The sequence below is a fragment of the Megalobrama amblycephala genome, linkage group LG22 (genome assembly GCF_018812025.1).
Source record: "Megalobrama amblycephala isolate DHTTF-2021 linkage group LG22, ASM1881202v1, whole genome shotgun sequence".
Lineage (NCBI taxonomy): Eukaryota > Metazoa > Chordata > Actinopteri > Cypriniformes > Xenocyprididae > Megalobrama > Megalobrama amblycephala.
In genome coordinates this window covers 11,285,112-11,299,967 of record NC_063065.1, presented here as the reverse complement: position 1 = coordinate 11,299,967, position 14,856 = coordinate 11,285,112, and the positions used below count along the sequence as shown (strand labels likewise).

At 36.2% G+C, this 14,856-nt stretch overlaps 1 protein-coding gene across 3 annotated transcripts; it reads left to right on the top strand.

Moving 5' to 3' along the window:
* Positions 1–88: 88 nt before the first annotated feature.
* tmprss7 (transmembrane serine protease 7) lies at positions 89–13,945 on the top strand. Of its 3 annotated transcripts, XM_048174046.1 has the most exons (19): positions 115–212; positions 302–360; positions 2,347–2,548; positions 3,590–3,720; positions 3,807–3,874; positions 4,051–4,244; positions 4,468–4,503; positions 5,550–5,778; positions 5,880–6,004; positions 6,081–6,193; positions 6,292–6,398; positions 8,122–8,258; positions 8,411–8,518; positions 9,215–9,322; positions 9,403–9,519; positions 12,225–12,423; positions 12,538–12,806; positions 13,326–13,462; positions 13,619–13,945. In XM_048174046.1, the coding sequence occupies exons 3-19, from the start codon at positions 2,521–2,523 to the stop codon at positions 13,790–13,792; spliced, it is 2,280 nt and encodes a 759-aa protein (XP_048030003.1). In that variant the 5' UTR covers positions 115–212; positions 302–360; positions 2,347–2,520; the 3' UTR covers positions 13,793–13,945. The 3 variants fall into 3 exon arrangements, with proteins under 3 accessions (XP_048030002.1, XP_048030004.1, XP_048030003.1); XM_048174045.1 differs by having other exon boundaries at positions 89–360; XM_048174047.1 differs by lacking the exons at positions 13,326–13,462; positions 13,619–13,945 and having other exon boundaries at positions 89–360; positions 12,515–12,718.
* The last annotated feature ends 911 nt before the right edge of the window (positions 13,946–14,856 follow it).

Here is a 14,856-nt window from a genome sequence, read left to right as displayed (position 1 = left end):
TTGTAAATACGTCAAATCTAAAGTTGCATGTGTTTCAGTATTTTCTATCATTGTCCAAAGAGGCTGAATGCATCTATAGGATAAGTGAACACAAGGCTCACTGTCTGCACTCTTGCCTGGATACAGTTACACACACTGTTGGGTGGAAACGAAGCACCTCGTGTCGTTTGCCTTCATTCCGCTGCTCACATTCACGTCGTGGTTACAGACAGGTATTTTGGGGGGAAACAGTTATAACAATGCAGGGTCCTTGCATTTGAGATTACCGGTCCAAATGAATGACTGTATACTATGGAAACAGCGCGAGAGGAAGGCGGGCAGGGTAGCGAGGATGATGCGGCCCGGGAAGACGCCACTAGTGTGAGTAATTAGTGAAATATCACCGCTGTAAACAGTTTCCGACAAAATAACAATGGTTTATTAGTCAATAGTCACTTAGTAATAGTCATTTGAGTTGTTATTACCGCAAAAAATCAATGTAAAATATTATGGGAGATCTTTCAAAAAAGAAGTTTGTTTTTATTTTGTTTTTTGATTACACATGTATTTTTTATGACATTGGTGGTAACCAAGTTAAATAGTTTTACTGTAATAACAGTAACTGGTGTAACTAAGTTAAACTGAAATCACCATGGTAATTTCTGTGAGTTAATCATTTTGACCTCTGTTGAGGCGGCTATGAAGTAGTAAGCTTCGAAAAAATTAACTTTTGTTTAACGATTTGGATAAAATCCATGCATGGAAGTTGGTTTATCTGAATATCATAATGATATACAGAACATAGATCGCAGTTTATTTGTTTTAACCTGCCTCGATGCATTGCAAGTGTATAATGTTCTCACTATACCTAACTAGGCGAAAGATGGGGACCGTCTATAAAGTTGGTTCTAACTAAAAACGTTCAATGACTCCTGGCATCGAAAGTGTACACAAATAATTTTAAAAATGTGGATCAAGATGCGTCAAATACAAATCTATGTATAAATATTTCGACTTTGCTCTTTTTAATTAATTGTGACAGAACCATCGTACGTTTTTTCTACCTTTATCGTTTGTACTTTGTAGATGGTCCCTATGGTATTTTTGTATTTCAAATACATTTTGAGGCATTTCAAAATGAAATTTATTTATAATTCGCGGTTGTCTTTGGGAAATATTTAAGCTTTATTTTTCTAGGAAAGACCATGTTATCTCGTTGTAAATGAAATACAGAGAAAGAGATGGGATGACATCATGTAAATAATGCATGACTGGACAACCACAATGAAAGCGAGACTCACTGTGATGGTCGCAAAACAAATTAACTTACCTTTCAGAAATATTTATATATGTCTAGTAAAATTTGCTTACAGAAAGTACAGTAATATCATGGTACAGTGATTCATTAGGTGGTAATAACACAGTACTTTGGTATCTATCTATCTATTGAAAAAGTTCTTCAGAAAATATCATGGTGATACAATGATGTTCACAAACCCATGGTGTTTGTAAGAAAATTGTCTAAAAAAAGCATGTTAGCACTATGTCCAATAAACCATGACAGTATTATACTTGTTTGTAAGTTAATATTACATGTAATTGTGTGCCTAAATCTGAGTATTGAATAATTGTTTAATTGAATTGGGGGGAAAATGTTCACTTTGACATTCATTATTGTATCCATGGCTGTAACTAAATATTCATGATTGGGGTTGACCAGTGGGTGACCCCATGCCTAGGGTGATTCCAGCCCTGACCTTATCTTTGAACTGACAATAGTGTAGACATAAAATCTAGATTCATACATTTTATACTCAAGATAACCCTTAAATGCATCTATCAGGTTGATGGACAATAGATAGAGATTGCAGTAATTGGTTGTAATAATTTATTATGGGGGAAATTACTGAGGCAGTTGCCTATTAAGTCATTGTGAACTCAGAGTGAGGTGGATTTTGTAACCCAGTTGGATCTCTCTCTGAATTACTGAGTGGCTTTACCATGTAACTCTAACCGCTCATTGCAATAATATCTGTTTGTGATAAGACCACGACACACACCTTAAATCCAAAGCCACTGATTTCCCACTCTTTTGAGCCAATTAAATGAGTACCTGTCTTCTACAAGAAATGTAAAAGACATAAACAACTGTAGTCTCGAAATGACTTCAGCACTTTGGTGGCAGAACATTTATGATATCTTGTGACTCCAGCATTGTGTAATAAAATTATCAGAAAGTTATTATAGTACTCATGCTAATCTCTATAATCCAGGTCATCACACTTTTGATTCTAACAGCGATGACCTTTTTTGTGAGTGTGTGTTTATTGCATCAGGTCAGAATGTGATATATACCTGTGGTTTCAGGTAGCTGACGTGTCCGTGGAAGTGGCTACGGTGGACGCAACTCTTAATAAACTATGCAGAAGATACAACAGACGCAGAAGAAGACCGAAAAAGCCAAAAAAGACAATCCCAATATTGAATCTACAGAATCTGGCCATCCTCATCACAGTGGTGGTGTTTGTCACTGTGGTGATAATGTGGTCTCTTCTGTGGGTTTTTATATGTAAGCCAAAACACAAACACTCATATATATATATATATACAGTACAGTTCAAAAGTTTGGAACCACTAAGATTTTAAATGTTTTTAAAAGAAGTTTCGTCTGCTCACCAAGGCTACATTTATTTAATTAAAAATACAGTAAAAACAGTAATATTGTGAAATATTATTACAATTTAAAATAACTGTTTTCTATTTGAATATATTTCACAAAGTAATTTATTCCTGTGATGGCAAAGCTGAATTTTCAGCATCGTTACTCCAGTCTTCAGTGTCACATGATCTTTTAGAAATCATTCTAATATGCTGATCTGCTGCTCAAGAAACATTTAATGTGTACAATTGTACAAAATATTTGTGTACAATATTTTTTTTCAGGATTATTTGATGAATAGAAAGTTCAAAAGAACAGTGTTTATCTGAAATCTAATCTTTTGTAACATTATAAATGTCTTTACTGCCACTTTTGATTGATTTAATGCATCCTTGCTGAATAAAAGTATTCATTTCTTTCGTTTCTTTTCAAAAAAATAAAAATAAAAATTCTTACTGACCCCAAACTTTTGAACGGTAGTGTATAATGCTACAGAAGCTTTGTATTTCAGATAAATGCTGTTCTTTTGAACTTTCTATTCATCAAGGAATCCTGAAAAAAAAAGTACACAACTGTTTTCAACATTGAAAATCAAATCAGCATATTAGAATGATTTCTGAAGGATCATGTGACACTGAAGACTGGAGTAACGATGCTGAAAATTCAGCTTTGCATCACAGGAATAAATTACTTTGTCAAATATATTTAAATAGTACACAGTTTAAATTGTAATAATATTTCACAATATTACTGTTTTTTACTGTATTTTTAATTAAATAAATGTAGCCTTGGTGAGCAGACGAAACTTCTTTTAAAAACATTAAAAATCTTAGTGGTTCCAAACTTTTGGACTGTACTGTATATATATATATATATCTCCTTTCACATGGCTACACAAAGTTAAAGTCCACATATCTAATTGAACTGAAGTGCACATTGTGTGTTTTGTAGTCCGGAGAGAGAGCAACAGTGGTGTTTATTTTGCTGGTATGTTCCGTGTTGCCAACGTGGAGTTTATACCAGAGTACCGGCACGCTGACTCGAGTGAGTTTGTATCCATGGCTACCCGCGTACAGCATGTGGTGAGTGACACAGCATACATATGTCATTAGAATAAAAGGCCTTCAAAAGCCATTCACCCTCACTTTAATATTTCTCTTCCAATAAGATAACCAGTGTATACCGAACGTCATCAGTGTCCAGACTCTACAAACAAACCGTCATCTCTGATCTGAGGTACAGCCGCTCCAGTATCACTCTGCTAAGTGGAGTTTATAATGTCAATAAATGATCCATTGAAAGTCTGAACTACTTATTTGGGCTATTTTGATATTTTTATTTCATTAAATATTACTTCATTGGGTCATTTGAGAAGTCATAATGGTTGCTGGTTTTGTCTCTCACCCCCTCAGTAATAATAATCAAGGTGGTGTACTGGTGCATTTCTGGATGATCTTCGTGGTGCCGCACCTGAAGACTCCATCAGTGTGTGAGGAGTGTGTGAGTGCCATCCTCAGGGACTCTGTGCTTATGAGTATGAAGAACAGGTCTTCAGTGGGCTTCCTGGAGGGCCTTCCTGTGGACATCGACTCCATTCTTGTCAATGGTAATCTCAGCCACTGTTAACCCATTCTTCATTTTGGCAAGGTGCATAAATGACATAAATTTAAAAGATAAAAAGGTTGCTGCTCACGAGTCCTTCTGACTACCTACTTAGTGGTTATATTACATAATGTTAAATATTGTGCACATTCCTTGTTTTTTGTGAATAATTTCAGCTTCAGAAGTATTATTATGGTGAATTTATATATATATTTTTGTCTTCCCAGTTGCTTTACGCTCAGATTACACATCAACAGCTGTGGGTGAGTCAGTCAAGTCAGGTATTTACATATATGACCAGGGTTGTGTGCAATTCAGAACTAAATCAGTTTAATTCCAGAAATTAACTAAACTTAACTAAATTTGAATTTAAAATCTTTAATTCAAAAGTTTGGGGTTGAACAAAAAAGTAACAAAAAAGAAAAAAAAAAATTATTATCACCAAGGTTGTATTTCTAAAATACAGTAAAAACAGAAATATTGTGATTTTTTTTTCAGGATTCTTTTATGAATAGAAAGATTAAAAATAGCATTTATATGACATAGAAATTTTTTGTAACTTTACTGTCACTTTTTATCAATTTAAAGGGTTAGTTCACCCAAAAGTGAAAGATTTGACATCATTTACTCCCCCTCAAGTAGTTCCAAACCTGCTGTACACAAAGGAAGATATTTGGAAAAATGTTTGTAACTAAGCAGATCGGAAAAAAAAGGAAAAAAGGGAAAAAAAGGAAAAAAATACTATGGTAGTCAATGCGGGGCGAGATCTGCTTGGTTACAAACATTCTTCCAAATATCTTCCTTTGTGTATACATTTTCTGAAATAAATTAGAGCATGAAGGAAATGACATTTAATTAATAAAACATAAAGAAATATGTGTACACTGTCAATGACACGTTAAAGGGACAGTTCACTCAAAAATGAAAATTCTGAATAATCTTTGGAGGAAAGTCAATGAGATTATTCAAAATTTTCATTTTTAGGTGAACTGTCCCTTTAATGTGTCATTGACAGTGTACACATATTTCTTTATGTTTTATTAATTAAATGTCATTTCCTTCATGCTCTAATTTACTCCAGTCTTTAAAATGGAGCCATGGATGTCAATATTTGTTTTTATAAAATTATTCGAAAAATGTTCTTAATTGATTTAGTTATTACATGAAATATTTAAAACTGAATTAAAACGTTTAGAGAATTTTTTTCTTCTACATTTCAGGAAATAAATGTTTTATTAATATTATACTATAACTTGCTGCTGTAATTCTGTGTTTGATGGCTTCTGTAATCATCTCTCTGTGTGTATAGGCTCTCAGTGTGTGGATAAGCTGTACGCAGGTGTTCCTGATGTGAGTGTTCCCCTCAATGTGTTCTCTTCATGGGGAAGCTTGAGCTGCTACATCAAACTGACAAGTGCTCCAGGCTCTGTCATCCGACTCACTGTGAAGAGCTTTCGCATTGACCCTAGTGACTGCATCTATGATTCCCTCACCGTGTATGACTCTCTGCTTCCCATGAGAGGCATGATTCTCAACAGGTTTGTGTCAGAAGGGGGTGGAAAGATCTTGATTGGGTTGGTGAAATGAAGCACAAAATAATCTGAGATGATCAGTTTAATTTTCATGCATTCTCTTCAAGGTTTTGTGAATCGGTGTCAACCCCGATCTCATTGGTCTCCACCTCCAATGTCATGCTGCTCTCATTTAGACTCACACAAGGCAGAAAGATCTTCCAAGGATTCTTCCAGGCTCTCATGGAGGAGCGTGAGTTCTTTGACTAAAGTATCTGTATGTTTGTGTCTGGTTGTGATGCTGAGCCCCTTATGTCTTTCCCATATAGAATGTATGAATATTATAGCGTTACCTGCTGGCCCAGGTGATGCTGGAGTGATAACCAGTCCATTCTACCCCAGTCTGTTGCCCCGTCAGTGCTCCTGCACCTGGATGTTTCAGGTACTGCACCCAATCAAAACCTTTTTTAATTTGTAGAGATATTATCCACAGTATTCGCATGACAAAGGGATGTTTTTTGTTGGCTGTTGATGTGTCAGATGGCCAGCGGTCCTCTGGGTGTAGCTCTCAGGTTCCAGAACTACACGCTAAAACTAAAAGACTCGCAATACTGTGAACACGGCTGGTGGAAAGTCAATGAGATTATGTAAGTGCTATGTCAAGGGTAAATTTCACCTTTTTTTTTGTAAATTTCTTATAGGAATAGTTAGAAGTCATTATTTACTCACCAATTGCTATGAAACAGAAGTTGCAATAGTCTATTGTGACGTATATCCAAGTGAAATGGCTTCTTGAACAAGAACAAATGTAGGGCGGGACTTGATTTTGTTGATCAGGAAATGATTGGATGGTTGTGGTTTGCTATTGCTGTGATGTCATATGAGTGACAGGTTGTCCCGCCCTCACCCCAATAGAGGGTATGCACGTGACGTCACCGTCGACCGTTACGACTGCGGTCACGGCCACTGAGTGGCAAAAGACTGAAGGGGCTCGCACACCGGACGCGAAGCTCAGCGCCTCGCCACGCGGGTAAAAATATAAAATAATGCGTTCGAATTTGTCGCGGCGCTGAGCTTCGCGTCCGGTGTGCGAGCCCCTTGAGCGGCAGCATTGGTTTTCAGCGTGAATGTCGCGAAAAACACACAAAACACATCCAAAACGGTAAAGAGCTTTGTGATTGACTGTACAAATAGCTTTGATACAAAACCTGAGCTGTATATTTAAAAACTGCAGAAAGCAACAGGGAAAAAAGCAAATGGATCACTGCAATTCACAGAAACAGCTGGACTCCAGGCAGAGAAACATGGATTTGCAGTTATCATTTTGTGTCAAATTGTTGGATTTTGAGGTAAAATCATACCGTATATATTGTATTGTTACATATTAGTTTGACAACTCATCAATTAAATATTTTCCATCTTATATTCTGCATAATTGGGTGTTTTTCAATAAACAACACTGACAAAAACTATACTAGGCCTATAAAACTATATATGTTTTAAGGCTGGACAATATGACGATATAACATTGATATAAGTGATTACGCGGATTTAAACCTACCTATACTGTAGTTAACGTTACATAAAATATTCACAGGCAGATTTGCTTTATGTATTTCCCCGCCGTCGAAATCAGGCACATATAAATGTCAGGAAACGACTCCAGGCTGCATGTCAATATCCATGGATTAGGTTTATTTGACAAGTTGTAAGGAACACATTCAATTCCAACCTTTAGTGTAATCATTAGTTTTACTCGCGTTTTCACAGTTTCCCCTGTTAAATCCAGTCACGTAGCTGGTTCTTTTGCCACTCAGTCCAGCTGAGGGAGCGCGCTTTCGGCGGGAAAGTGACGTGGATGCATAAACACGTCATCAGAAAATAGAAGAGATGCGCTGCAAAAGGGAGGGAATTATTTTGATTAAAGATTATGAGGGAACATGATTGGGCACATGAATAAAAAATAAAGATGTGAATGGATACATAATTCTTGATAATAAACACTGCAATATTCCATAAAAAAAATAAGAATTGTCCATTTTGATTTCACGGTGACTGTAAATATTTTGACACTGAGCAAACACCAAAAAATGGTCCATACAACACAATTTTTATTCCACATAAGAATGAATATATGAGGCATTTAAATAGCACTTTACTATGTACTGCTGTACACCCAAAGCCCTTTACAATCATATTAGAAGGAGCTCAAACAGGTTTGTAAAAACATGATGATGAGTAAATAATGACAAAATATTCATTTTAGCTGAACTGTTCCTTCAGTGTTGACAGTACGTGATATTTATCAGGTTATAGTCTGATATTCAACATTTGTCAATTGGTATAGAAATAACTGTGATTGATTTACAGATATTGTGGAAATTACATCGACCACTCAACCGTCTTCCGTATTCCTGCACAAAACCCTGAAGTGGTTTTCCGCTGCAGCTCACGAAACGCTGACCAACCCTTCAGTGCCACTTACAGCAGCTACAACACCAATCAGCGTAAGAACAATGCTGCTGAAACAAAGGAAATGGAGAACAATTTCAAATAGTCCTTTTTCTTAAGTAGTACATACTGACTTACGAGCAAAGGAATAATATTTATAATTATATTCCAGTAAAATGACTCATGGCACCATCTTTGTTTCTCCAAGCATGCCCAGAGGGTCACTTCCTGTGCTCTACAGGCCTGTGTGTGGAGAAGTTCAAGCGCTGTGATGGACTGGATGACTGTCAGGATGAAAGCGATGAGATTTTTTGTTGTATGTTAACCAAAAAATCATGTAATTCAAGTAGTTCTACAATAGTAAAACTAGTAACAAACTAGTATTTCATGTTTGATATACTATAGCTGCTTTTCCACCATTGGGTCAAACCATTCTCGTTGCTTAACCATTCCATTCCGTGCCAATCCAGCCCAGTCGGTATGGGTGTGGTTTCATTTTCCACTATGTGGCTGATAACGGAGCTCTTTGGAATGTAATACAAATGTGTCAGTCATTTCCTTGCTAACACAAGAGTTTAGAGATGGTTTGGGATGTAATTAGCGACCGTTTTATGGAGCATGATCAGATATTTCTTTTAATTTTATTATTAATTTGTGTTTACGTCACTCAAATAGCTAAAGAGAAAGAGAGGTGCTGCAATAATGCACTGTAAAATATGTGAAAAATAATGTGATTTATGAGCATTCAAACTTGAAATCATATTCTAGTAGACCCCAAAAACAAAAAGAGCATAATAGGTCTCCTTCAACATAATCTTCATTAAAATGCTAACATATTTTTGAGTTAATTTGTATTACAACAGAAGTATCAGAGGTACATATCAGCTTAGATAGTCTTTGAATATCATCTTAAATGCAAGAGAGAAAGGTAAAAAGATTGAGAACTACTGGTTTACAACAATATCAAAATAGTATTCAGGTGAATATTCACTATTTTATATCTATCCGACAGCTAAACCTCCTAAAATCTGTGGAGGTTCATCCCCTTTGCACCCATTATACATTTGTAATGGAGAGATGGACTGTTCCAGTGGTAAAGATGAGACCAACTGTACTCAGGGTAATATGAAAACTATTTGAAAATTCAAGCTTTGATATGTGTCAATTGTACATACAGTTTTTAATGTGTTGGCTATGCAGAGACTAGCTGTTCTGGAGTCAGTTACCACTGTGGCAATGGAGCCTGCATTCTTAAGAAAAATGCAAAGTGCGATGGCTTACCCGACTGCTTCGACCGCAGTGACGAGGAGGACTGTGGTGAGTTTTACTGTGGTAACATCCAAAAGCACTCGTCAGATTGGTTTGTAGACATTCAAAGAGACAGAACAGATTTGTCCTAGTCTAAATACCATTTATGTCTGTTTTAGTCGTTTATTCTTGAATTGAAACTATTACTAATAAAATCTCTTATGAGCCAAACAATCAACAATATGGTAGCTTCAAATCCATACGAGGTATTTCGATCACAGACTTAAAAATAATATGGTTTTCTTCGCTCTCATTTCTCAGTTCTTCGCTTGTGATTTTTTTTTTATTTTTTTTATTTTTTCAGTTTTTGGTTCATTTTCTTCATGTGTGTTCAATTTTAAAGGTGCCCTCGAATGAAAAATTTAATTTATCTTGGCATAGTTAAATAACAAGAGTTCAGTACATGGAAATGACATACAGTGAGTCTCAAACTCCATTGTTTCCTCCTTCTTATGTAAATCTCATTTATTTAAAAGACCTCCAAAGAACAGGCGAATCTCAACATAACACCGACTGTTACATAACAGTCGGGGTGTACGCCCCCAATATTTGCATATGCCAGCCCATGTTCCCAACATTATGAAAGGCATTAGACAAGGGCAGCCAGTATTAACGTCTGGATGTGCACAGCTGAATCATCAGACTAGGTAAGCAAGCAATAACAACAGCGAAAAATGGCAGATGGAGCGATAATAACTGACGTGATTCATGATATCATTATATTTTTAGTGATATTTGTAAATTGTCTTTCTAAATGTTTCGTTAGCATGTTGCTAATGTACTGTTAAATGTGGTTAAAGTTACCATTGTTTCTTACAACTTCATTCTTTATAAATCTCTCCAACAGTGTAGCATTAGCCGTTAGCCACGGAGCACAGCCTCAAATTCATTCAGAATCAAACGTAACAAATATAACAGTATACAATACTCACATAATCCGACGCATGCATGACGAACACTTTGTAAAGAGCCATTTGAGGGTTACATTAGCTGTGTAAACTTTGATTATGCACTGTTTAAGGCAAGCGCGAGCTCCGTGGGCGGGGAGCATGAGCATTTAAAGGGGCCGCACAGCATAAATCGGCTCATATTTAATGATGCCCCAAAATAGGCAGTTAAAAAAATTAATAAAAAAAAATCTATGGGGTATTTTGAGCTGAAACTTCACAGACACATTCAGGGGACACCTTAGACTTATATTACATCTTGTAAAAAAACGTTCGATGGCACCTTTAAGATTCACATATTATTTTTTATTTCTATGACTGAAATATATTTAACATCAGATTGATGCTATATATCAAGGCATGTTCCACATCCTTAAAAGAGACCTTCAAAGTTCATTTAAGACCAGGGTGTTTTACATATGACCAGCTAGCTACTCAACCTAAAATAGCCTCCATGTTTCCATGATGATATTGCAGCTATTATTATGATCTATTGACCTTTTTATAATGGTTGTTTGGTAATTGGTGTGTGTTTGTGTTGGAGTTGAATCAGAAGGAGATTACAGGAGACAAGCTAAGCTTTGTTCATGGTTCATTCTCTTTCTAAACGCTCATTGATTTTATTGGATTTGGCTCATTAAATCCACCTGTCATGACTGAACAGTTTATGCACATACAAAGTTTGGAATAATTCAGATATTTTAATGTTTTTGAAAGAAGTCTCTTATGATCACCAAGGCTGAATTTATTTAAAAATACAATAAAAACTGTAACATTGTGAAATATTATTACAATTTAAAATACTCTTTTCTGTTTTATTATATTTTAAAATGTAATTTATTCCTATGATGGCAAAGCTGAAGTTTTAGCATCATAGAGTACCTCAGAGATGACGTGTTTTTGTAGGCCAACCCGGAAGTTAGCGGCGCACGGGTTCCCTCGATCGAAAGCCTATGCATTTTTCCCGTAGACTTTTGGAAAATCGAAAAAATAAGCTCTGTGTTTAACAAAGGGTTATGACACTTACATGTTTTGTCTGTCATAATCTTTACAAGTTAACACAACATTTATACATTTTGAAGCCTAAATAAAGTCTTCAAATATAAAAAGCTAACAGTAGGCTATAAACGGACTACAGCACACCACGGCCGCGGATCAAAGTCACCACCACCAAGCTTCCTCAAACTTTATTTACAAAACAACTTTATTTATAAACATGTTCGCTGATTATGATCTGCGCTGTGTATGAATACTTATCCACTTTTTAATGAGAAATGCTGTCCAAATGTCCTGTTTGTCATGATGACGCCTAAAGTCCCCGCCAAAGGAAGTAGTCCCTTTTAGCAACTTGTTAGCAACCGCCGTTTTTAAGACACAATAAAGATATTTAAAAAATCACAAGTGGGTTATAATTGGTGTGTTTTATGTCATAGATCAAAACGTGAAAATATTTAGAGGCTTTGTTAACACAGACCTTATTTCAGGCGATTTAGCCTAAAATGCTAACTCGCTTCCGGGTTTTGCCTACAAAAACATGTCATCCCTGAGGTACTCTGTTACTCCAGTCTTCAGTGTCACATGATCATGATATTCTGATTTGCTGCTTAATTATTATTACACTGAAAAATCATAATTATTCCCAACTTTTGACCTGTATCAATGCACACATTTTTACATCCTTACATAGCACGTCAGTCATTTTGGATGCCTGTACACTAACGCCCTTTTTATCTGCTTGTGTCTGATATGTTTCCATATGAATTGTAGCCTGTGGCAATCCCACCCCTTTAAAGCGCGTATTTGATAGCGCCTCCCCACAACAGCGTATTGTGGGTGGGATCAATGCGGTAGAGGGAGAGTGGCCATGGCAGGTCAGCATGCATTTTTCTGGTCAGCTGTATTGCGGAGCATCGGTCCTTTCTGATGAATGGCTCATTTCTGCAGCGCACTGTTTCAGCAAAGAGAGGTTAGGAACGTTGGGTAGTCCTACAGTATAAATGGTTGAATATCAAAGTTTATGTTAGCAGCTAAGTAAACCATGACCTTTCTTAATGCAGATTGAGCAAGTGTGATCTTTCAGGTTGGCAGATCCACGTATGTGGATGGCTCATCTGGGCATGCTAAACCAGGGAAGTGCCAAGCATGTGGCCGAGATCCGTCGAATTGTGGTGCATGAATACTACAATGCAAGAAATTTCGACTATGACATCGCCCTGCTGCAGTTGAAGAAGGCCTGGCCCAGCAGCCTGGAACAATATATCCAGCCCATCTGCCTGCCGGCCCCTTCTCAGACCTTCACTGAGGGGTACCGCTGCTGGGTCACTGGTTGGGGATACCGTTCTGAACAGGGTAAAGAGCTCAAAAAACAATCACAAATCATACTGTTCAAAAGTTGATTGAAATTATTATTTTTTTTTAAATTAATGTTTCTTATGCTCACCAATGCTGCATTTATGTGATTGAAAATACAGTAAAAACAGTAATATTTTGAAATATTATTGACATTACCATCTACTTTAATATATTTTAAAAATGTCTTTTATTTCTGTGATGGCAAAACTGAATTTACACTTCTTCAGTGTCACATGATCCCTCATGAATTATTCTAATATGCAGATTTGGTGCTCAAGACAGATTATCAGTAATATCTTTGATGAACAGAAAAGAACAGTAGTTATTTGAGACAGAAATCTTTTGTAACAATATTACTGTCTCTTTTGGTTTGTCCTTGCTGAATAAAAGTATTCAGTCTTACAGACCCCAAACTTTTAAACAGGAGTGTAACTAGAAAAAAAAGAGTTTTTCTGGTTTAAATGTTTATAGGTCTATATGGCAATGAAATTGCAAATTTTTCCTCTGTTTATACAGATAAGGTGCTACCCACAGTATTGCAGAAGGCAGAAGTTAGCATTCTAAGCCAGAGTGAATGCAAGAGAAGCTACGGCCCTGTGTCACCCCGCATGCTGTGTGCTGGCGTGCCCTCAGGAGAACAAGATGCCTGCCGGGTGAGAGGAGATAACAGGCGCTGGACTTGGTCCTGCTTTATGAACCAAACATAAGCTTAGTATCTCATTTCAGAGCATTATTAAAGGACTAACCTTTCTCATTGTTTAAAGTGAGCTGTCTCTTTGGATTTTTACATAACCAGTGTTTGATTGCAGGGGGATTCGGGTGGCCCTCTGTCCTGTCAAGCACGCACAGGCAGCCGCTGGTTTCTGACGGGCATTGTGAGTTGGGGTTCCGGCTGTGGCAGACCCAATCTTCCTGGAGTTTACACCAGAGTGGCCAAGTTCATAGATTGGATCCAAAGGCATATTCAAAATGAACTCTTATGAAATGCACAGCCAAGTAAATCCACCTTATAATTCAGTCTGAAACTTAATTCACTCAAAACAAGCCATTTTTCACCTACACAACAAATAAATGTGTTATTTAATGGTCTGTCAATCATGTAGCACCATTATAATACATTTGTCTTGAACAATAAAGTTCTTGTTGGTGTTTTTAAGTTAACATTTATACTATATACATTATACACACACACACATTTTATATTAAATGTAATATAATAGTATGTAATATACACTGCGTTCCAAATTATTATGTAAGTGACATATCAGTAGGATTTCAGTACAATAAACATTCAGATTTTAGTTTTTGTCTTAGAAATGTCTTTTTAGATAACTGGTATCTTTTTAGATAGCCTTTATCTGACCGAGTTCTGCTGTGCTCTAAATCACTCACAAATCTTATGATAATTTGATGATCTCCATTCAGTTTTCACACAATATTAGTTGTTTTCATGCCTTTTGCACAATTTTGCACCATTTCATGCTTTTCTTCTTTAGATCTTTCTTCCTCCCCATATTGCATGAGAACTGTGACTTCTTTAATAATGTGGAACAACCTCTAAGTAGGGTTTCCATAGATCTGGCAAATTATTTTGTCTGAGATTGATACCAGTTATCTAAAAAGACATGGATAAATAAACAAACAAACATTTTCTTAGAAAAACTAAAATCTGAATGTTTATTGTACTGAAATCTTACTGATATGTCACTTGCATAATAATTTGGAATGCAGTGTAATAGAGACAATTGGTGCCAATGGTTCTACGATCTACTTAGGCTTAGTTACGTTGCTTTTGAGAAACACAGCCCTGGATGTTTCACCGTTGCACACACACTTTTACACTAAGGTATATGCAAATTGGTATAGCTTATTGGCACCATTATCCGATTCAAAAAATGTATTACGAGTATTATAATAAAAATGGCTTTGATAGATTTTAGTATCAATAGTAATACATAGTATGAATGAATAAACATTTAATATGGATTTTTTTTGTTGGTTTCTGAACTTTTAATTAAAAAACATTGCTCGAAGGACTCAGGCACAA